The 24439-nt window shown below is 32.9% G+C and overlaps 4 protein-coding genes across 5 annotated transcripts; all 4 read right to left on the reverse strand.

Moving 5' to 3' along the window:
* Positions 1–1392: 1392 nt before the first annotated feature.
* Positions 1393–3096, reverse strand: LOC122596143 (cyclin-dependent kinase inhibitor 7-like). Of its 2 annotated transcripts, none has more exons than XM_043768673.1 (4): positions 2734–3096; positions 2574–2641; positions 2106–2297; positions 1393–1824 (listed from the first exon to the last, which is right to left on the reverse strand). In XM_043768673.1, the coding sequence occupies exons 1-4, from the start codon at positions 2998–3000 to the stop codon at positions 1755–1757; spliced, it is 597 nt and encodes a 198-aa protein (XP_043624608.1). In that variant the 5' UTR covers positions 3001–3096; the 3' UTR covers positions 1393–1754. The 2 variants fall into 2 exon arrangements, with proteins under 2 accessions (XP_043624608.1, XP_043624607.1); XM_043768672.1 differs by having other exon boundaries at positions 2106–2300.
* Positions 3097–9975: 6879 nt separating this feature from the next.
* Positions 9976–18795, reverse strand: LOC122594913 (presequence protease 1, chloroplastic/mitochondrial-like). The gene is made up of 19 exons (XM_043767201.1): positions 18448–18795; positions 17605–17788; positions 16831–17005; positions 16596–16728; positions 16327–16397; positions 15948–16031; positions 15505–15595; positions 14854–15374; positions 14077–14241; positions 13785–14003; positions 13567–13694; positions 12575–12764; positions 12345–12428; positions 12156–12253; positions 11511–11775; positions 11260–11422; positions 10991–11171; positions 10462–10533; positions 9976–10341 (listed from the first exon to the last, which is right to left on the reverse strand). Exons 1-19 carry the CDS (start codon positions 18749–18751, stop codon positions 10200–10202), a joined length of 3270 nt encoding a protein of 1089 aa, XP_043623136.1. The 5' UTR covers positions 18752–18795; the 3' UTR covers positions 9976–10199.
* A 1008-nt stretch (positions 18796–19803) lies between these two features.
* Positions 19804–21925, reverse strand: LOC122598379 (probable carboxylesterase 7). The gene is made up of 2 exons (XM_043770972.1): positions 21571–21925; positions 19804–21165 (listed from the first exon to the last, which is right to left on the reverse strand). The coding sequence occupies exon 2, from the start codon at positions 21066–21068 to the stop codon at positions 20109–20111; it is 960 nt and encodes a 319-aa protein (XP_043626907.1). The 5' UTR covers positions 21069–21165; positions 21571–21925; the 3' UTR covers positions 19804–20108.
* Positions 21926–22765: 840 nt separating this feature from the next.
* On the reverse strand, positions 22766–24385 carry LOC122598378 (probable carboxylesterase 7). Its single transcript, XM_043770971.1, has 2 exons — positions 24315–24385; positions 22766–23996 (listed from the first exon to the last, which is right to left on the reverse strand). The coding sequence occupies exon 2, from the start codon at positions 23977–23979 to the stop codon at positions 23014–23016; it is 966 nt and encodes a 321-aa protein (XP_043626906.1). The 5' UTR covers positions 23980–23996; positions 24315–24385; the 3' UTR covers positions 22766–23013.
* Positions 24386–24439: the final 54 nt, after the last annotated feature.

The raw sequence follows: 24439 nt of genomic DNA on the forward strand, positions 1-24439 counted from the left end.
ATTGTACATCAATTGCTTTATAAATCTTCGTGTATCAATTTAACCATAATTTAAGGATCAAAATCTTATCTTATTTGTTTTACCTTAATACTTGTTTTACAATATTCAACCCTTATTAACTATATATATTTATTTTATATAATTAGTGTGACCGGTATGAAACCCATGTGTACGAAGTAAAAAGGTACTGGTCTGTTGTAAAACTAAAAGAGAAAGCGAAGTAATTCAAAATGCAAAAGGTGTGATCCTGGATTTACAAAAAGCCCCCTTTAATTTTCACACACCAAGTGAGCAACTCCATATATATCTTTTGAACACAAAATATATACACATGCATCCAGTAGTTCAGTTCATCTTTAAGACAAAAAAAATAAACATGCTATATGTACAACTGTCACACTTTATACATACAACAAGCATGCATTCATCTTTAAGGGAAGAACACTAAAGATGTACAACAACATGCCCAATATATGATTAAAATCCAAGGGGCTATAAATGCAAGGACACTTCTTTAAAATGGAATAATTTGTTTTCATGTGGATAGTATGATCAAGATAAGACTTACCTTATATATATGAAAGCCAACTTAAATCATTAAATGAAATCAACAAAAGCAATGCATATATTCTAGCTAGAACCATATATATGATATGATATCGACACCGCGGTCTTTTGCATAATATATTATGTTAAAATATATCATCATCAAGAAACAAAAGTTTTTTGTTTGATGTCAATATATAAATATATATACTAATTAACTTATAGTGTGAAACACTCGTCGTACATAATGAATAATTGAAATTACTCGATCTGGCATGAGACATTGGTCATGAAATATCAATATATATATATATATATATATGATTGATTTACCAGATACAGGTTTAATTAAGACAGACGGATCAGTAACAACGTGAGATTGATATGGTGGTGGTAATGTGTCACGATCACCACTACTCCATGTGCGCTCTATTAAATGAATACACCATCACATATATGGGTAAAATGTTGTTGTCGACTTAAACTTTGATAATAATTAATTTGTGACAAAGAGTTCATATAAGGAGAGGGCAAATTCAGAACATCATAACAGTAAGCTTAAATGTCACACTACTTGTTGGTTGCAATGAATATAAAGACTGTGGGTTCAAATCCCCATGTTTATTTAGCATATATATGTAATATAATAGAAAGAAAAATACAAAGATACCCCACAAAAATTACTGACACTGGTGATGCAGCAGTAGTAGTGCAGGCCAGAGAAAATGTGGGACTAAAGATACATATACATTTATATGCAAAATAGCATATATAGTGATAGTTATATATTTTTTAGCAGCAGGCAGCAGAAGCTTCTTAAAGATAGCGGCAGTAGTAGCGCACAAATCAAGGAAAGGAAATTAAATTAAATGGTGATGCATGATCGATCTTTTTTACACATACATATAGTTAGAAATTATACTAAGTTTTTGATGGATTTGCTGCCTAGCTATACACGTACAAATTAATACTACTACCACTACTACAAGATTTCCATCTTCCATAATTATATAAATTTACCTACACAGATCGACTGACTGAAATCTTTTTGAAAATTATTGACAGTAAGTAGATAAATACTTGCAATTATTACGAACTTAAGTAGTAATTACTTGGCTAACGATTGAAGATCGAAACTTCAATTCATGTGGTCACCTTGTATTAATAACGACGTTCACTCTAGCTAGCTTTGATTTTGATCTCACACATTAAGGCTTCAATCTAACCCATTGGTACCTACCTTCTGTTGGCACATCTTTTACTATATCATAATTGTACCTGTTCAACATTCACACAATGCCATCCCATTACTATATACATCAAAACTTTACAAGTATAATTACGAGTATTTGCTAATAATGTTTTATAAATTATTTAGCAAGATACTAAAAATCAAAATTTTAATGTATGATTTAACAGACAATATTCGAATAATTAAAATGTGCTTGTTTTAATTTGAATGAACTCATTTTAATTTTGGACAACCTTATGAATTATGATGAGTAAAATTACAGCGTATAGTACTTTAAATTGTACCCCGCATGTTAATTATAACTTACTTGTCCGCGAATCGTTTTTGTTCTTTCCTTTCCGCTAGCGCAAAAAACTCATCGATCTCCGCGGCCAAACAATTTTCCGACACCGTTACGGGTTTACAAGTTGCCGGTGATGCTATTGGCTTCTTTTTTAACGTCGGAGGTGACTCCATTTCATCTGAATCTAAGCAAATTTCACTTGATGCACTCGTTTCTCTACTGTAAATCACAAATCAAAATTCATGAAATTATTATTATTACTATTAGTATTATATTACAGTATATGAAAATTATGTAGAGAGTAAGGTCCTTATATATAAAAGACAATTATGGTCTAGTTAATGACGATTAATTAAGAAATTGTTTATGTGATGTATTTAATTTACTTTTGTGTTTCGGTTTCAGAATTCAAATTGATCACAATTAATAAATTAACTAGTAAAAAAAATAGTAGACATTTAATTAGCTAACACGATAGTAATTAAATTTAACCTGAAACCGCCATTGCTTGAATCTGATGTTTCACTTTCCGTTTCCGTTTCAAAACGACGTCGTTCCGCCTGTAATAAACATTTTATTCACATTAATTAAAATTAATTTCTCATCAAATCATCATCATAATTAAGAAATTAATTATTATGAAAAAAGTCACCTTAAGATCTGATATGCTGAAATCATTTTTCGGATCACAATTCTCAGATTCGGGTGAGGAAACATTAATTTCCGGCGAAATTACGTCAAGGTCAGTCAGGCGAATACTTTGAGCAGCAACATTATTATTATCATGATCGAGTTTTATTCTCTTAACGGAATCGGAAGAAGTAGTACTATCCGTATCTCTGCACCGCCGTACGCCGCCTTGTGATTGTGAGCCATTCATTAATGAAATCTCATCGTTAGTGCTTTTGCTGCTATCCATCAGTTAGTGATCACAGACACAATGTACAGCAGTGGTAGTAGTTTTTTCTCTCTCTTTCTGAATAAGACTGTTGAAGAGAGAGAATAAGAGACTAAAATCTATATCTATATATATATATATATATAGATATTATATCTATATTATTATATGATTATATCTATATGGATGTATGTATGTAAAAAAAAAGGATGGAAAGGGCCAAAGGGGGTTGGAGTTTGTTAATTTTGTTAAGAATTTGCGCAGAGTATAAACCGATATTTCTGCCACTTTCTTTAAATTCCTTTCTTTACCGTTGTTATTAGTGTAGTTTTTTTTTTATCCAATATCTTTGTACGGTAAATAAAAAATGTTTATTCTAAAAGTCGTATATTTAAATTTTAACCAATCATAAATAAATGAATTGATATATGGTGAAGTCTGAGACTGAAAAGTTTAGGGTTCAAATCCTGATGTAAGCAAAATGTTCTTAGTATATGAACAGACATGTAGTTAAGCCTAAATTTATCGTTAATAAAAATATATTAAATTTTAAAATAACAATGTGGAAGTACTTACTAAACAAGATAAATGTCTTGAAGAATACACATACACTCATTAGTAGAACTCCATCCATATCATCAACTTGCAAGAAAACAAAAAAGAAAATTAATTAATTTCATTTCATTTAAAATGTCCATTCTAAGAAAGTACATAAGTTTGAAATTTTCTTTTTATTAAATCGTACAAATAGGCAGGTTAGATTTTTACACATTAATAACTTTGTAAAAAAATGATAAGATACAAAATTAGTTACATAAATTATATAACTTGGTTATAAAGAATTAGTTACATAAATCAAAAAGAATTAGGGTGCTAAAACTATTTTGATTATTGACATTTAGGTTCATTATGTATAGAATTTTGTCAATAACAACCTTTAGATCTATCAATAATATATAAAGTGTATCTTATTATGGATTATGGATGTAGATTAACTAGCAAATAATTAAGTCTATATACATATAGAGCGAAATTAAATGATGTTAAAAAAGATAAATATATATACGAGTTGATTTTAAAATAACTAATTATAATTATATTTGACCAGAGATGTTTAAATTCTAAAAGTTGTAACAAGTTGTACACGAGCAAGCTAGTTGAACTGGAATGTTTAATATGCTTTGGCTCAAATATTCTCGGATCAAACCGGCCGGCCGGCCTCAAAGATAGAATTGCCCGCCTGGTATTCGATCGATCTCTTTAGACTCCAATAACCACGCACCGAATTAAATTACTATTGTATATGAAAGGACAGGTCCGAATTATGGGTCGATCACTTGGGTTAATTAAAGGACCCTAAAAGGGCCCACCCATTTCGATGTGGTTATCCAAATTGTTTCATGGGTACGTAATCTAGAGAAATTAAACCAAAATTTGATCATTTGCGTTAAAAACAACAAATTAAAGTTGCATCTAGCTGGTATGTTTGACAAAAGTAGTTGTAGCTTGTAATTATAGCTTTTAGTTGAAGCTGTAAGTTGTAGCTTTTAGTTGGAGCTGTAACCTGTAGTTTTTATTTTAAAGTGTTTGGTATGATAGCTGTAGTTGCAACTTTAAGAGACATTTGTGTAACTTTTAAAGAGTAAAAGCTTCATCGAAAAGCTAAAGCTCCTGAAACGGTACTTCAAATAGCATTTCATTTTGGAGTTTTTTCTTTCAAATAAAAGCTAAAGCTAGTTGCATTCAAAAAAAGCTTTTAGTATTTTAGGAGCTTTTAGTTTAAAATGAAAAGCTAAAGCTCCTTAAAAGCTCTTGAAAAGCTTATGCCAAACATAACCAATGTTTCGATTATATATATTGTATGTTTGCATTCATCTAACTAGATATGTAATAGTAACAAACAAAAATGTAACTTAAGTTATAAGTTGATTAAATTTGGACCCCCAGGTATACTCCCTCTATCTCATTTCAAATGTCATATTTTAACTTTTAAAATTTTTTTCTTTTAATTTTGACTGTAATTATTTTGATTTGTATCATATAAATAGATTGAAGTTTTAATATATTTTTCGTTGCTATAGTACAAACAAATTTATACTTGTATATGGTCAAAATGAAATAAAAATGACTTTGAAAACAAAAGTAAGATAATTAAAATAGGATGGAGAGATATATTATTAGATGCATTTTTATTTAACACTGACAGAAAAAAAAAAGAATTATAATAAAAAATGATATTTCTCACATCAATATTGTACAGAGTTAACTACAAGAGCTTTTATAGATCGATGGTTCATATGTCCCTTTCTAATTTATTCTTTACACATAAACATGCATGTGATATTAGGTTTGACCTAACAACCATTTAATATATATTTGTAGTTAACTTTATTACTCATAATATTGTAATCAGTCACGTACCTATACGTTCATGCCAATATGCCCTTAATTATTAATCAAGGAAATTTCGGGCTATAAGGATTAATGTTTTAATTGTAGGGGCCATAAAATGTCAACTTTCAAAGAACTAATAGATTTGGAGCTAAAAACGGCCGGTTCATAATTAAAAGTTCGTATATAATCAATTTTTCGGGAAAAAAAATGCTAAGTCGATCGATACATATATTTGTCAAAAACCTCCACATATCATTTTGTGTATACAATTTCGATTCTAATCACTAATAAGTGTATCGTATATAGTATAATACACATATATACAATCACATGTAATGTGTTTGTTTTGTGATAGAGAGGGAGGGGACCTATGTAGAGAAGGACCATTCTCTTTAGGAAAAGGCACAGTGTTTTTAGGTACCTTTTGGTTACAAGATTCCTCCCGTTTCATTGATGGCCCTCAAATTGTTGTTGATTCATCAAAAAGTAATATATGTAAAAAAGTTGATGTGCAAAATAGATGGCCACCTTTGCTAAGATAATGTTTTTAATGTTTTATCTATTCGATTTTTTACAAACGTTAATTTCAAAGTCACTATAATTAAAAAACTATCAAAAGTATTTCGAGTCATCTCTCTAATTAATGAAAGATGACGAAACCTAAAAAACTATCTATCGGTCTATAATTAACTGTTCTTGAAATAAGATATTTTGAATGAATTAGATATTTAATTATTTTAGAACTAGAGGGAATAAGTTGTCCAGAATAATTCTTCAACTTTTTTTTTAAGGTTTCTCAAAATAACTCACCTTACATGGTTAAACATATATAATTAATGACATTTTATTTTTAATAATATTGTAAGTTAACAAAAGTAAATAAAAGATGTTGAAAAATGATAATGTTATTATTTCTATAATATTATATATATTATATACTTTTTTATTATTGTAGTCGTCATATACATATAAGCAATATTTTTTATTAAATATCATATGATTTTAATGATGTAAAAATTAAATTTTTATAACCATTATTTAAATTATTACTTAAAAATTAGATAGTCAATATAATGTATTCCACCTTTATTACAAAACAATTATTAACACCGTTATATAAAGCAACGATCGACGAAGGCAATAGCCCCCAACATTTTAGCCACGAAATCCATTGGTAAACAATTTGAAACGTTTGACTCACATATATTACACGAATACAAATTTCAAACCTACTATACATAGTCAAAGATGAAATGTCCTATAAGAAGAATATATATATATATATATATATATATATTACAATTCAAAAATAAAATAAAAAAACATTTTTCAAGGGAAAAATATAAATAGTAAAAAAATTAACATTGAAAACTTAATATTAACCATTTTAAGTTTTTTAATATATAAGCAATATATCAAAAGATAAAATTTCCTTTATGACATTATATGTTGATTCAAAGTTGATCCAAGTGTTAAATCCGTTATATGAAACTTATATCATAAATGAAGTTATTATTATTATAAACTTAAATCAGTCACCGTTGGAATGAATATGTTTTGGAAATTTCTGAAACTTATAAATCAAAAAGGTTTCGAGACACCAAGTCAAAATCCATTATAGTTTTATTAGAAGTCAATTTGCATATTATTATATTTTTTTGAAAAGTGAATTTTGGTTGAAACTTTGTGTCGCGATTCGACAATGAGATTTTTTAACATACGTTGTCTTAACCGGGTCCGCGCTAGAGAGCTCTCTCGAAGTAGAAATACCTATTTCAAATATCCAATGGGGGAAAACCCCCTACTAATCCGCATGAAGGCACGGCGATTAATAGTGGAACCCTTCCCCCTCAGATTTGAACCTGGGTGTATCCAAACCAAGTCCTCATTAAAGGACTACCTATATCTCAAAGTTGTTGAAATGAGAATTTGAAGTTGAGACCCATAGATCATCAGAGGAATTACAAACCACTGCACCAATGCATATTATTACATGATTTGGTATAAAAGAAGGAAGAAAAAAAAAACGAGAAAATTGCATCCTATTTCCACAACGCTCATTATTATAACAATCACTAACCTACCAACTTTTTATTACTTTCTTTAATGACAAACTATTTTATTTTGATGTTTGAACTTACACTAATGCCTAAAATAAAACGTAACTTTTTACGAAAGTACTCAAAAATAAAAAATGAAAAAAATCCCCCTAAAGCAATAACCATAAAATAAATGCAAAATCACCGATGGCAAAATTTGCTCATCATTTTGTATAGAAATTATATGCCGGTAATACTATATCAATTCGATAGTATATAAAATTTTCAAACACATTTTTTTTTTCCGTTAAAATTTTTTTTTTAAATATATATATATATATATATATATGGGGGAAGGGAATATGAAGCTATTAGGCACCCAAGTTGGGTGAAAAACCCCTCACATACCTTTTTTTAAAAGGTAAAAATCATGAGGGGCCATGTATTTATTTAAAATATTAGTATGTGAGGGGTTTTCACCCAAGTTGGGTGCATAATAGCCTCATACTCACTTTTCCCTATATATATATATATATATATATTTTTTTTTTTTCTTATTATTCATTTATAATGTAAAACACACGAATTTATGAAAAGTTAAACTTAAGCATGAATCAGAATATCAGATTCTTGAAGATTAAATCTTGATGGTTCTTAGCTCATTGACAATTTTGTCTAATAATCACTTCCATATCACAACTTTTTAAAAATTAAAGGGTTTAATGCGTCAAAATGAAACAAACTATGCCCAAAAAGTTATAATGTGCACGAATTAACGTTTTTTTAAATTGTATGCATAAACTTAGTAAAAATGTTTAAATCATGCAATGTGTATACGTGGCAACCCAAATGAGCTGTCACGTGGAAAAAAATTTTTTTTTAAACAAGTCACGTGTAAGGTTTGATTGGTCGGTCATAAAAAATTATATGATTTAAACTTTTTTATTAAATTTATGCATACAATAAAATAAAAAAAGGTCAATTCGTGTACACTAAAACTTTTTGGACATAGTTAATTATATTTCTATGCACTAAATCTAAAATTAAACAATGTAAACAAACATTGCCTCAACTTGTTTGTCTAGCAAGGGAATGGGAAAATTTTGTTGGAGGGAATCTTGCATGTGGAAGTCCATGATTACCACATATATTTATGGAAAGAAATTAATGGGTACTAAAAGAGAGCATAGGATTCCTCATGATTGATGATGAGTTTAAGCTTAATTATAACCCTTTTTAATGACCAAACTACCCTCTTTTTCTTTCACTGATTCAGTAATTAATGAACCTACCCCCTAAAATCAAGGCCATCCACCTATTTTCTTGCTTAACAATGTACAAATATCTACAAAATTTGTTCACTGGTACAGTACAATTTCAAAATTTAAATAATAGTGATGATGATGCAGCTAACTCAAAAGTGCTAGTGTACTTGTACTTGTGGGCATTCAGTTAACTTGCAATGACATACACACAATGTAATGATGATATGACCCTCTTTAAGAGCAAACAACACTGCCTCTTTACAGATCAGGATATTAGCCTCTACTAGTTTCTAACCGTTACTAGCCTAAGAGTTTATGCAAGACGTCTCCGCATAATTTCCCCACTTTCCAAGTGAGCATGACTTGGATCACCATATACCATTAGGACACCCTCAAATTAGGCGTTAAACCACCCTCTTTAGTTTCAATGATTCAAAGAACTGGAGTAAAAGATGACAGTTAGACATATTTACCATACGACTTTATTCTCATCTCTCGGAGAAGTAATAGATTCAACTAAGCCAGATCAAACAAGTTGATAGTTGCCCAAAGTATATTCTCATTGACTATTAAGTTGAGTAACCTCAAAAGACATTAATGATAATATATAAAAAGAATGAGAGAAAAATGGTTTAAGTATCAAAGCAATCTGATGTATGAACAAAGAATTGCTAGTTTACCCACCCTACTTGTTTTGTCACCTCTGCAATGAATGTATGAACCTAATCCCCTAAAAAATGAAGGCCACCTATCCATTTTTCTGCTAAACAATATCCCACTAAAAAGTTTTCTATATTTGTACCAACAAGCTTTGTGTACTTATACGGTACAATCACAAGATGCAGATAGTAAGTGATGTAAGAAACTACTTGTGGGGGGGTCAGTTCTGCAATAAGATACACAGGTAAATTATCAACTGGCATTAAAAAAGAAGGTATAAGATAAGGGGATGGACCAGAAAGTACACATACGAGCCAATTAGAAGCAAGGAGACTGCTCGTGTTGTACTCGTAAACCAATTGAGGTTAAAGAAGCCAAACTTCAAGGCTCTGACAGTACCAGTACCCTATAAATCTCTCATTTTATACTAAAGATAATTTACCTTTAAATATGTCTCTTCATTATCGCCTTCCCTACACTAGTTAATGATACCAGTAATGAAAGGATACGTCACATTCGTTTTGAAAAGAATTCGGTTTTTGACTTCAAAAATCATTTATATGTTCTGGGGATTAGGTAAACTAGACTACTAGAGATGTTGCTATCAACACGTTAGAATCATGAAAATTGTCGAGGAATGGGTCAAAATTTTGTCGAAATACATTAGAACTACGAATTATGAAAATATGTGTGCATGTTTCGGAAAATAACAGCACGGTAAAAATTATAAGTAAATGTCTAAATGAGCCAAGTCGGACATGTAACTGTTCATCTATTCATCCTAACTTGTCTAGAAAAAAAATATTGTTCTAATCTAAAAATATGATTCCTATAACGTACTCATGTCATAAATTCGGGCTTCTTAGAGGGCTTTCTTCACTTCAAAGAAATTTGATCGCTCTTTATTTGCAGCCTCAACATCATCAGGTGATGCCACAGCTACCACCACACCTTTATCCTTGATGGCATCAATTGCATTTGAAAACTCCTTGAAGTCATTTAAGCTTCGGAAGAAATAAAGAACAATAAAGAAGATAAATTAGTCCACTTATGGTATAGCCTGGCACTCTAATGGCCAACAGTATACATCTATTTGAAGGTTAGAGAAAGTTTACGGATTGTACCATGTTGATAGTATCTCCTCACGTCTTATTTGTCTTTCTTCTTCTGTAATCCCTAACAAGTATCGTAATAAGCTGCAAAAACCAATATATTTCATCAACACGCATCTCTCTGGTGATCCCAACACAAAAGATAAAAAGAGCTTTTAGTTGGCCATTTCTAACAATTTATATAGAAGTTGCTCACTTCGAGTTATGTTTATCTCCAAGGAGGGCAAGTGGGTAAAGAGGGTTAAATGACATACCATATGTATTTAGTTGTATAGAACCTTCAAAACTAATAATTTGAACACTTTATGGATTGTTACTATAATTATATAGCATTACAATCTAGTTAGCACATTAACTATAAACTATATAAAACTTAAAAAAAAAAACATAAGTAGTCTTTGTGGATCAGCCTAACCCAAGACAGACCATTTTAAGTGGTACTACAAGATTACCCACTTTGACCCGCCACTCAACCTGCCCATTTTGCTTTATATTTTTCCAAGAAAGGTATATCTAATAAAAATAAACGCTGCTTGCTTACCTACTATATCCTTTGGCATCAGGTAACTGGTATGAATCTACATCACCAATTGTCCCAATGATTGCCTTTGTAAGAGTATCATCATCCATTTCCATTTGTCTTAGGAAATCACTGGTTCCATCATATACATCCAATGTCTTCAACAAATTAGGGTCCCGATAAGATAGGAATGAAAAAACTCCTGTTCAAATAAATTGGTTAAAAACATACAAAGCATGCCTGGTTAAACAAAAATAATGTGTCAACATAACAAATTGTTCGATTTTTACCTGAATGAGTGTCAAAATCGCAAAAGCCTCCATAAGCCCCGCCACTTACTCGCACACGGTCCCACAACCAAGTGTTACTTATGTGTTTAGAGATAACATATGCACTCCCCTTAAGTTGGTAACCAGTGTCATACACATTTGCAGCTTTTCCTACATAATTTACCTGAAATTATGATTGATAAAGTTGGAGTTAATAACTTACGGAAAAAAAACCACAGAGATACCAACAACCATATAACCTATAATATAACCTGAGTAGGTATCACGATTGCTTCATTTGTTGATGGAATACGTGCATTCCAAGAAGCTGGTGTAATTGGTGAAGTACTTGGAAGCAGATCAAGAAACTTCCTGACATATTTTTCTGAATTTTTAAGGTTTTTCCCATCAGATGTTAGGTTTACGAGGCAACCTTGCTTGGAGAGCAAGGTTTTGCGGATCTCTTCAAGGGACGCAGAAATTCCACTCCAGTCCTGTTCAACTTTCTCTTCAAGATCCTTCAGAAACTCCATGTAACTGCAAATTTATACAACATCAACCAAATGGCATGTTTACAGACTCGAAACAAGATCATAATGGACTTGAAATGTGAAAGTTATTCAATTGAATGCCTCCTAAAAGATATCAATACCAAAAATAAAACTCAGTTTTTAAGTGACAAACTAGAGCCTGGGCAATGGATCAAATGGGTTAGGCTGATACTCTTCATTTTTGCCCGGGTACGGTTCTGATAGGCGAAGACCTTTTTGTCCCTTGTTTAAACAAATTGTCTTCCCGACTATAATCAACTTTATGCATGACTAATGATTTTAGCTAGTGGCCGGTGATTAACAACATGCTGTTCCAGAAATTTAAAATAAATAAAATAAGTGGTGATCCATAACATGAAATCCAACCTGACACCACCCATTTGTTCAGAGACCCATCCTGCACTATTTAACTTTGCATCCATCCTTGCAGCTGCAATTCCATGACCACTGCCCCTTAATCGATTCTACATAAAGAACGGAGAAATAATGATCTTATACTACATAGTAGAAACACCCATGAAGATTAGAAATGACCATCATGACTTCAATCAATACCTCCATTCTAGCTCTGCTTTGGGAGACAAACTGCTTGAAGCGCTTTTGATCTGCAAACTGGACATCTTGGAGAATACAGTTAACCTACAATAGCAGAGTTAGCTTATTAGAGAATATCTTTATAGACAAATAATTGAATGAAGAAACATACAGTATGAAGCTATAATTAAAACTATGATTTTAGCTTCAAGTGATATTCAATCTCCAACCCATGAATATGATGTGCATACCAGGTTAAAAAGATCTTCAGTGCGTGCTGACATGGCTTTGCCTCTAACAATAATATGACTTATTGGAGCTTCTGACCCACGCTTTGATGATGTGAAAGGGAATACAGATATGCCTCCAGTCTTCCTTCCAATTAACTGATTTAGCTGCACAAAGTCCAGGTCTTTCGTACCCATTTCCAGCAATGATTGACTGTTGACCAGTGAGTAACACAAGTATTAAGGTTAACATGATTGGACTTATAAAGGAAATAAATAAAAATGTCATATCCATTTTGTTTTCTTATTTCACCATCTGATTATCTGTTTTTTTCTTCTTCCTTTGTGAATAGCTATCACAGAACCAGATCCCAATTTTTTGATAAAATACATCTGTTGCACAAAATTAACCAAATACATACTCCATTTCTCAGGAGATAATGATTGTTTAAGATACTAAATTTGTCCTTTAATTGAAGAAAATTAGAACATATAAGTTTCCAGGAGGATAGGAAAAAAAAAACCCATCCAAAACATTTGCAAGCCAAACTAGATGATGAAATAACATGTACTATAAGATAATGATGAAAGAGATGTTTAAGACAATAGTAGCGGTAACATCACATTGACATAGATGACTGGCACAAAAATGCTTTATAGCTGAGTTAAGATGACTATTCGCCTTAAATGCAATTTCAAATTTTTTAGCATTAACTTATTTCATAATGTGGCCATCTAAAATGAATAACCCCCCCCCCCCCCCCCCCCCCCCCAATCCCAAAATACCCTTCATCAAAACCACACGAATAACTTAATAGATCTAACAGTGTTATGGTCAGGGCATATGCTTGTAACATCTTTGTCAAACAGACATATCCACAAAAGTTAGGCGGTAACCGTGAGATAGTTATCGTAAATCATTATGAAAACTATTTATAAAAACAATGATACCCATGATAAATATAACAAAATCAAAAGTAGAGTTGAGAATCCTTCTGCTTACAGCAGTATCTTACCAAAAGAGTGGAACCAGGGGAATGAGTTCTTGCTTCAGTGAGCTCATATCAAATACAATTTCAGAATATAGAACATCATTTGTGAAGAGATCATGCTGCAATACTTTTACCCCATTGATATCTCCAACCTATATGTGTCGAGATGTTCATTAAAAATCATCAAGCGTGAAGGTCAACACATACATCTCTGGAAACAACGGATTACAAGATAAAGTTACCTCGATAGGGATTTGAATGGGTTTTTTAGGGATGTCTTGCAAAGAGAGGCTTGGAACAGTTTTCAGAGCTTCTGGTGGGTCAGGAGTTTCTTGCTTCAGTTTTAGCTCATGGGTTAAACGGGCCAACTCTGCAAGATCTTCCTTTGTCATACTCCCTTTAACTTTCTCTAAAATTTCTCTCTCTACTGCTTCATCTTGGGATGCTTTCTCAGGATCAGGCTGTTTAACAGTGCATGTGCTTTAATTATCTAAGAAAAGAATGTTCATAAATATAAATATACAATTAATGTACCTGCATTTCAATCGTTACACGGTGAGGATTCCTTAATATATATTTCTCTATCAATGGAGCAAATACTGCCTTTGATCCTTCTTTTTCGATTCTAGCTTTCAATGCTGCCAATGGTTCTTGGTATTTCAATGGCTCAAATGGGTCCATATCATAGATCCACTTCCCCTGCAGATTGGAAATAATAAAATCACCATTGCAGATGTGACTCGAGTTCCAACAATCAACAGAAACTACTAGAGGTAGCCCTTCCAACCCATTTACATACATATGGGTAGATTTTGGCTATGTCTTATTTCTAAAAACCCAAATGGGATTGGCTTAATAATTTGAGTAAAACACAACAGTTTATTAGTCATCCAACATGTAGTTAACTGCATAAAACCTTTTAAAAGGTAAAATTCTAAAGGTAGCCATTTCAACCCAGTTATATACAGATGGGTAAATTTTGGCTATGTTATTATATCTCACAATCTAAATTGGATTGGCTCTATAATTTGAGTAAAACACAACAGCAGTCATCCAACATGTAGTTGACCGCATAAAACCTTTTAAAAGGTATAATTCTAAAGGTTCAGATTATTACTGTAATATAGTTTTGTAATTAGCACATTGAGTGTTTGTTCTACAGAAAAAGAGCAGAAATAATGTTTAAGGGTCGACCCGACCATTCTGTTTTCACTTTTCACTCATATTAAACATTTCCCATTTGACTGATTACCTAACCTCCCTTCTTGCTAACCCCCTTTTAAACTACTCATGTGATGAAGCTCAACTTACGACAGCCCGAAGCATCAAGGCAAGGCCACGGGGAAATGATCCAGTGTTATTTTCACGGAGAGAAAACTCGATTGTGTTCATGGAAGCCTCTACAGCCTCCATGTTGAAACCTTCATTTGCCAAATTTTCAAGGGTGTCCATGACTAAAGTTTCAACTTTTTGAATATTTTCTTCAGAAACACCCTTCAATCCAATGCTAAACTGAGGTTGAAGAAGCTCGTCTTCTATTCCACCGCCAACTATGGCATCTCCCAAACCACTTTCAAGCAAGATTTTCCTTAGAGGAGACGCAGGAGTGCCCAGTAATAAATGGTCAAGAAATCCAAGAGCAAGCTCTGTTTCCAAGTCCAGAGGCTCATCAGAGAGCAACCAATTAAGGCATACCATGTGATTTTTCTTCAAATCACCACCTTCAGCTGCGGGATATTTCTCAACGACTCTAACCGGCATAGAAAACAGTTTCTGTGTTTCTACTTTTGATTCATGACGAGCTGGACTTGCATCAAACATATCTAGATATTCTGTTTGGACACGAAGTTAAACTAGGGAATGTGAGTTAATTATATTTCAAAAGTTCATATTCACAGATATAAGTAAATCAAACACAAAAGTACCAAAAAAACAATCATTCAATGAGTGAAAAAGGCGTACCACTTAAGATTCTCAGGCGTTCATTTGCATCATCATCTCCATAAAACCAGATCCTTGCATTACTTGGATGATAATACTTGCGATGAAAATCCTGCGCATTATATATTTTAGTAACAAGAGCGTAATTCAAATGATGGAAAGGGAAACAAAGAAACGCAATATGTATTTTTCAAATATATTATCAGATCAATATGCCTGAAAGTAAACAAAAAAGATCAACAAGGATACAAGCGCTTGCAACAAAAGAACGTACTTCAAATGATAGGAAGTAAAATAAAGAAAAATATATGTATTTTTCAACTATATTATCAAATGAATCTGCTTGAAAGTTAACCAAAATAATCAACCAAGATACAAGCTCTTGCCCCAACCAGGCCTTATAATATCCCTTCAAGATAAAGAGATAAGTTAGTTAACATAAAGCATCCAGAAAAAAAATATACCTTGAACTCTTCAAATGTAAGTTTGGGTATAACTTGGGGATCACCACCACTGTCAACACCATAAGCATTGTCTGGGAAAACAGCCTGCACAATTTAGAATGTAGCATCAGCATAATATATGTGATTTATTATTTAACTTAAGATATAAGGTGTAAAAGCTACTCTAATGACATTAAGAATAAACATACAGGTGCAACAATATATTCAAACTGGTGCAGCTTTGATACGGAGAAAGCTTAAAATGAAATACTCATAACACGTCAACATAGGCCTCTACAAGAGAGAATGGTTACCGATTTTATATTTATTTCTTGATCTGTTAACCTTTTTCCTTTTTTTTGAAAAAAACAAGTGGTAATTAATGAATATATATATTTACCTGTTGCGATGTTCTGCCTAATATGTTATCAGGCTGGGAATAAACACCTTTCATCTCATTGAACACAACACCTGACAATAAAATTACAAAGTCAAGACCAAAAATATGCATGTCATTACCCTTCTCAATTAAGAAGGCAGAACACTGGTAAATTACAAAAACACTCCAATGCTAAGGATTGACAACTACAGATATAGTAGGCAACATGAAGAAAATACATTAATACATCACATGACCTGATAAAATAGAGAAGGAAAATTCATATTAACCTTTATAAGTTATTTCTTCTGAAGGATCGTTCAGCTCATAATGCCAACCCTCTTGTTGGAAAGTCTGTATGTCCTCCACACATTTAGGAAAGAAAACGGCATCTAGGTATACATCAACCAGATTATAAAAATCCTACACAGCAAATAAATGACCAAATCAAATCCTTCATTCTCAGACTCTCAGAGAAACACCACCCATGTCTATTTTCAGTAATCACCATATATTTCTTCTAACCTTTGTGTTTGTGGATGCAACCGGATAGCATGTCCTATCAGGATATGTGAATGCATTTAGAAACGTATGCAAGCTCCCCTTTAGTAGTTCAACAAATGGTTCTTTTAGAGGGTACTTTCTTGAACCACATAGTACACTGTGTTCCAATATATGAGGAATTCCGGTTGAATCTTTCCTGCATTATTAATAGTTAAATGGAAGGACAGTCAGTATAGGATACTAATACACTAATACCGCCAAAATTTAGTAATCATCTGCATCTTTGCTAACTGTTCAAAAATTTCAGGATTAAAATATATTTTCCCAAATTATGATTAACAAACTGCAACAGCATATATACTTATTGTTTGCTACAAATCTGATAAAAATGAGATGTATTATATATGTAGCCCATGCTCATAAATTTCAAGTCTGATACAAATCCATATCTCTTGCAACATCCATCCAAATCCTAATGTACAACCGAGCATCAGATATAAATTTGACAATGTTACTCTGCAATCAAAGTTTTTTCCCTCACTATGTCACTCAACAAACACACACCAAACAAAAGAGGTTACATCTCCATTGAAAAAGATCCAGATTTTCTCTCATCCTCTAGTACAAGAATCACCAATAAGAAAGGTGGAAGATTTTCGCTCACCCATACTCACAATTATATAATAATCTAAAATTGCTAGGGTACATACTAACGGGCTATGGATGATACATTTTCTTCAAGGACACACATAAACTCAGACACAATAGTTCCTACATCGGGCAAAGGATACTTACGGAGGAGTACGAAAAACTACTCCAAACACCTTATTCTCATCATCATTCAACACAGACATTACTTCACAACCGGTCTTCTTGTGTTTATACAGAACAGCAGTCGACTTACACTCCTCAATAAACTGCTCGGATACCTTCTCAAATCCAAGCTTCTCGGCAACATCCTCTTGAGCTCCAATAGCATCTGCAATTAGTTAATAAACCCTAATTTTAACATCACAAGTGAAAAAACTAACCAAAACAACCTAATCCACCAAAATTCTAAATAAGTTACATCATATACCCTCCGTACCAATAACTGGAAAACCTAAAACTTACTTTTAGAACTCAAACATAATTAATTTCAAATAACAATACAAATATACAATATCACATGATAATTAGAATATCCGGTTTCTACGTAGTCACTCAATAAGTCAATGATAAAATTGATACTGTTTCCCTAACGTCACTCGAACGTCATCAATAACGACTAGACTCACAATTCTGTTCTGTTTTTGTATAAGAACTTCATAACCGAGTGACCTAAATGTTACAGTTATCAGACTTGATTATCATCTGCAACCGAAACCTAACAGCTGTAACGATATAGCCTGAATTTAATCTAATTTTAATTAACTAAAACTGTTATTAACATTAATAATAATTTATTACAACTGAAATTAAGTAACTAAAAACAACTTAATCCACTAAACTAATCAACTTAATATCACCGAATAAAATAATTTTATTACAAACAAGCTAAACATATCAACTCCGAATTCAAACATATATATATATATATAGAGAGAGAGAGGTATATAGATATAGATATATGTATATGTGATTAAAATAGATTAGTACCTGAGAACTGTGGTGAGGTTGCGATAGCTCTAGGTGAAAGATGAGAGAAGCGAGTGGAGAAAGGGATACGTGAGGGAATACCGGTGGAGATTTGACGGAGGTGGTGGCGGAGAGGAGAACGGCGGGGAGAGTTAGGGATAAGACGGTGGCGAGTGGAAGAGGAAAGACGGCGAGTGAAGGTACGGAAACAGGCGCGTGAAGTAGAAGAAGAAATAGAACGAAGAAGAAGAGCTTTCTCCATTGGTTTCAATGGAGATTGTGGATGAGGGACTGCTGTGGAAGGGAAAATGATATTGTAGCTCATATCATAATATGTGTGTTGTATCTTGGAGAAGACGTTGCAAGATTTTTCTTTCTATTCTTTTCTTTGTTTTATTTAATGTATTTTTCTTTAGAAATTTTTTATGGTTTAGGTGATTTTTAGTTTTTTGGCCACGATAACCAAAATATCATCTATCATTCTAGTGGTATATCTCTTTTGGTTACGTGTTTATATTATAGATGATGTTTTTTTGTCACATTTTTGGATATATAAATTGATGATTTTGAATTTCTAATAGAGTCGTAGCCAAATTTGTTAATGTTTTGGATGTTTGTACAACCATTATAAATGAGGCTTTAAAATAGAAATAATAGTTAAAAGATTCAATCATAACTTTTTAATATGCCCAAAGTACCCAAAGTATATATATATATATATATTGGCATATATATCATTATTCATATTTGTTTTATAAAAGTTCGACTTAATGGTAACCTTATTTACGTGTCGTACTTTCATATGTTCTTTTTTTTAAAGAAAATGATATTCTCATGACACAATAATATATCATGTATATGCATTATTAATTTTTACGATATACTGTAAAGTTTATATATTATGATAGATTCATAAAAAAAGTATAAGTTTATCACTGTCGAATTTTTGAAAGAGGCTAATATTTGTTAGCATTGCCCCACAAGGCCTGGTCCGTTTATCTGGGCTTATGAAAAGAATGAGTATGACATATATATTATGGGCTAGATTACTATGGGCTAGATTAATGAATTCGTGATGTTCATCAAAATATACTTCATCAAAAGTTAACATTCTATCATGGAGAATTGTTTCAAGTGCTTATTTTACATGAATACCCAGGAAGGTCCAAACCTGAGACATTTTACCAGAACCTCAAGACCTCAAACCAAACCTAAGTTGGTATTTTACTAAATTTAACTTAGCATAGAATGTATGGCTGCTAAGGTATTAGGCTAACCACTTGACCAGCAACATTCTATGATCATAGCTAAGCTCAAAGTTGAGCATGACTCGATATGTATCTAAAGTTTTGAGTACTTGATAACTAAACTCGATCATTTCAAACAAAATGAACAAATTATAATAAATTGCTATCATTCATAAACAATGCAGATAAAGCGAATCCAACATTATCCAACGATAATAAATCCCTTACAAATTCGATTAGATATCTATGCAGACAATCTTATCTTATATATTACATATAAGGCTCGAAAAATAAAGAGCCCAGACTGAAAGCTAGGTTATCAGATCGAGTTTGACTCGTTATTATACATTTTGAGTTTTTTATGCTTGAATTTAAACTCGGCTTGAACGAGCTCAAATCACCAGATAAAACATTTAAGCGTTTAGAGACATGCTCTCAAGTTTTATTGATGAAAGTTGAGACTCTAGTTCGCAAAGAAATAGCATTTTTGGATGAAGGATTCTTAAGAAAAAACACATGCCCCTCCCCTTTGTCTTCAGCCACCTCCAATTTCCCTTTCCATTCACAATTTTCAATCACTTTCTTGTAATTCCGATCTCTTTCTCTCATGAAATCATCCCCTGCCACACAAACCAACATCTTGGAAACACCCATACCCGCTATTCTTGGATCCAAATCCGGGTTGATCAACGGGTCATCCATCCCTGGACTACCTTCCGGTTTTACCATATCCCATATGCTATCCAAATACGAGACCATTGTAGGTTCCATCCACTCGGATTCTGTCCCAACCCGTTCTTTTCCCCAAAAGTACGGGTGGAGCAAAATAGCACCCTGGAACCGCATTGCATCCAAAGTATTTGACCCAACCCGGATAGACATGTGGTGAGCTATGTTACCTCCTGCACTATCTCCTGCAAGAAACACCTTTTCAAAATCCACATAATCATTTAACCATGGCTCTGGCCCAGTCCCATTAACATGTTTCTCGACCCACTTGATCGCTTCCCACGAGTCTTCATAAGGTATAGGAAGTTGAAATTCGGGGGCGAGCCTATACTCCACAGACACAGCAACAATATTGGCTTCCGAAACAAGAAGATTGTGGAAGTTGTGGTAAAGAGATGAAGCCGCGGATTCTATTATAAACCCTCCCCCGTGAAAGAATATTAGAAGAGGCAGTTTGCGGGTTGGGGTTGCATTTTTTGGAATGTAAAGCCTAACAAACATGTTGGTTTCAGGCGAGTACACGACATCTTTCGAGTTTACCCCGGTAGAAGGGTCTATTCCGGTTGGAACGATATCAGGAACATAAAATTTCTCGAAATGCCCATCTTTGTATACACGAACCAGGTTAGGGATATCCATAGCGATTTCTTCCGCTGAAGTATCCATATTTATTAGAACCAGTGGCGGCGGATCCAGAAAATTACCCGCGGCCTACCAAACTTTGCTGGCCACAAAAAGCTGCCCAAAACAATTAATCTGTAGTCTGTAGATATAAACATCAAAAGAAGAACTTTTAAAACATTAAAATCAAAAAGCATTAATCTAAAAAAGAAAAAAAATATATTAGGAATTAGTCAGTTATTCCTCCTATCTTTCAAAATAAAAGATTTATATAAAAAAGTGCTGAGTAATACTGTAACTTTTTTTTGAAATAAAAAATTTAATCTAAGAAAAAAGCCTATAAACAACAACTAGTAAAACATTATAAAAGTGAGTAAGAGTAATCAGTCAACAACTTAAAAAGACAAGCTCTTAATCTAAGTAATAATTAACATACTAGAGCAAGTGAGCAACCATTTTAGTTAAGTCCATATACTACAGATTAGATTAGAGGTAACAACAAACATTATTTACGGTTCGTTATAATAAGTTTAGGAAGATGAGTTACCGTCAGTAAAAAAGGGGAGTATTGCAACAAGTGGATAGAAGAATACTGAGCCCTGCCGGTCAGAATATATATATAGCCGAAAATATATTTGTTGTCAAAGTCTCAAAGAGCAGATTGTCAAACAGATAACTGTAGTGCTACTAATTTGTGGTTCTCCTGCTGTTTCGGACAAATTTTTTGGAAGATAAAGACAAACATGGTGGAAATTAAAAATATAAAAATTGTGCGTAAATAATTGTTGAGAATGGTTAACCCCCGCCGTACACACACCATATAACAAAAACTACAATTAAACTACAATTATTTATGCACATTAATAACTTAAAAGAAATTCGTTTTTGGCAAATTCGTAAATTTTGGCAAGTTCAATGGCCAATAAAAAAACGCGTCATGCGTTCATATTTATGGCAATTTTTTCTGATTAAGTATTCATATTTAACAGTCTGAAAATTACTCAAGGCCTAAAAAACTTATCCCAGCCACAAAAAGCTGCCAAAGCGCCAAAACAATTAATCTGGGAATATAAACATCAAAAGAGCATCTTAAATCTAAAAACAAGTTTATAACTAAAAAACAAATAATAAAACATTAAGAAAGTGATCACCAAGAGTAATCAGTCAACAACTTTTAAAAGAAAGCTCTTAATCTTAGTAAACTAGTAAAGACTGTAAAGTACTAAGCAACCATTAATTTTAGATGAATCCATATATTACAGATTATATTCAGAGGTAACAACAAACATTATTTAAGGTTGGCTATAAAATTTAAGAAGATGAGTTACCGTCAGTAAAATGGGAGTGTTAAGCTCGGCCACAAGTAGTGGATCGACTACAGAGTACCGAGTGTTGCCGGTTGAAAATATACATAGCCGAGAATATATAATTTGTCAAAGAGTAAAGTGTCAAACAAATAATTCTAGTACGACTACTTTATGGTAGTCCCGTTACTTCGGACACATGATAAAAACGTTGGAAATTAAGAATATAAAATTCTGCGTATCTAATTGTTGATAATTGTTAACCGCCGTATATACGCCAGATAATAATAATAAACAACAAAAACCTATATAGTATCAACTTGTATAAAGAGATTTATATATTTCATATCAAATACCACTAACTTGAGCATGACTCGATATCCTTATCTTAATTAAACTCGATCAATTAGCAAGAATATAATAATTTGTCTCCGATCATAAACAATGTAGATAAAATTGATTTAACAGTAACCAACAATAATACATTCACAAATTCGATATAACTTATATACTACATAAGGCTCAGAAAATAAGAGCCCAGAAAGCTAGTACGCAGATCGATCGAGTTTGACTCGTTATTATAAATTTTGAGTTCATTTGTTATGCTTCAATTCAAACTCAAACTCGACAAAAGCCTGGCTTGAACGAGTTCAAATCACTATATTTAAGAGTTTAGAGACGTACTTTTAAGTTTTATTGATGAAAGCAGAAACTCTAGTTCGTAAAGCAATAGCGTTTTCAGATAAAAGGTTATTGTAAAAAAATACATGCCCCTCCCCTTTGTGTTCTACCACCTCCAATTTCCCTTTCCATCCACTTTCTTCAATCAGTTTTTTGTAATTTCGATCTCTTTCCCTCATAAAATCATCCCCTGCCACACAAACCAAAATCTCGGAGACACCCATACTCACTATTCTCGGATCCATACCCGGGTTGATCAACATGTCATCCAACCCAGGACTACCTTCCGGTTTCAACACATCCCATATGTTATCCAAATACCGGATCATTGTAGGTTCCATCCATTCAGATTCTGTCCCCACCCGTTCTTTTCCCCAAAAGTACGGGTGGAGCAAAATAGCACCCTGGAACCGCATACCATCCAGACTATTGGACCCAACCCGGATTGCCATTTGGTGAGCTATGTTAGCTCCTGCACTATCCCCTGCAAGAAACACCTTTTCAAAATCCACGTATTCATTTAACCATGGCTCTGGACCAATCCCATTAACATGTCTCTCGACCCACTTGATCGCCTCCCACGAGTCACCATAAGCTATATGAAGTTGAAATTCGGGGAAGAGCCTATACTCCACGGAGACAACAGCAACATTGGCTTCCGAAACAAGGAGATTGAGGAAGTTGTGATAAAGAGATGAAGCCGCGGTTCCGATTACAAACCCTCCCCCGTGGATGAATGTTAGAAGAGGCAGTTTGCGGGTTGGGGTTGCATTTTTTGGAATGTAAAGCCTAGCAAACATGTTGGTTTCAGGCGAGTACACAACGTCTTTCGAGTTTACACCGGTAGAAGGGTCTATTCCGGGTGGAACAATATCACTACCAGGAACATGAAATTTCTCGAAATGACCATCTTTGTATATACGAATAAGGTCAGGAATATCTACGGCAATTTCTTCTGCTGAAGTTTCCATATTTAACAATGATGGATCTAGAAAATAATCAGAAGGATAAAAATTAACCTTCCCTGGCCTCAAAAAGCTGCCCAAAACAATTAAGCTGGAGTTATAAATATCACAGGAATTGAAGAACTCTAAAAAGTAAAAACATTATATATTTATACATAAAAAAATGTGCCGAGTAATAACTCTTAATCTAAACAAGTTCATAAACAACGAATAGTAAAACGTTTTAAAAAAAAAAAGGACCAAAGAGCTGAGTACTATTACGGATCACTTGATTAAATTAGAGGTAGCAACAAACATTATTTAAGGTTTGTTATACTCGTAAAATTTAGAAGATAAGTTACCGTCATTAGTATTGAGCTCGGCCACGAGTGGATAGAATACTGAGCCCTGCCTGCCTGCCAGAATATATATAGCTGAAATATATATATATATCTTTTTTTGTCACAGAACATAGTATCGAATGGAT

This window comes from Erigeron canadensis, chromosome 4, assembly GCF_010389155.1.
Source record: "Erigeron canadensis isolate Cc75 chromosome 4, C_canadensis_v1, whole genome shotgun sequence".
Taxonomy (NCBI): Eukaryota; Viridiplantae; Streptophyta; class Magnoliopsida; order Asterales; family Asteraceae; genus Erigeron; species Erigeron canadensis.

Bases quoted from the DNA above. Each gene is read 5' to 3' on its own strand.
- LOC122596143 (XM_043768672.1), bottom strand. From the start codon at position 3,000: ATGGATAGCAGCAAAAGCACTAACGATGAGATTTCATTAATGAATGGC. The intron at 2,301-2,573 runs GTTAAATTTAAT...TGTGATTTACAG, and splicing joins TCAAGCAATGGCGGTTTCAG to TAGAGAAACGAGTGCATCAA. The intron at 1,825-2,105 runs GTAAGTTATAAT...AATGTTGAACAG, and splicing joins CAAAAACGATTCGCGGACAA to GTACAATTATGATATAGTAA.
- LOC122598378 (XM_043770971.1), bottom strand. From the start codon at position 23,979: ATGGAAACTTCAGCAGAAGAAATTGCCGTAGATATTCCTGACCTTATT.
- LOC122598379 (XM_043770972.1), bottom strand. From the start codon at position 21,068: ATGGATACTTCAGCGGAAGAAATCGCTATGGATATCCCTAACCTGGTT.
- LOC122594913 (XM_043767201.1), bottom strand. From the start codon at position 18,751: ATGAGCTACAATATCATTTTCCCTTCCACAGCAGTCCCTCATCCACAA. The intron at 16,032-16,326 runs GTAAATATATAT...TAAATTGTGCAG, and splicing joins TAGGCAGAACATCGCAACAG to GCTGTTTTCCCAGACAATGC. The intron at 11,423-11,510 runs GTTATATTATAG...TCATAATTTCAG, and splicing joins CAATCGTGATACCTACTCAG to GTAAATTATGTAGGAAAAGC.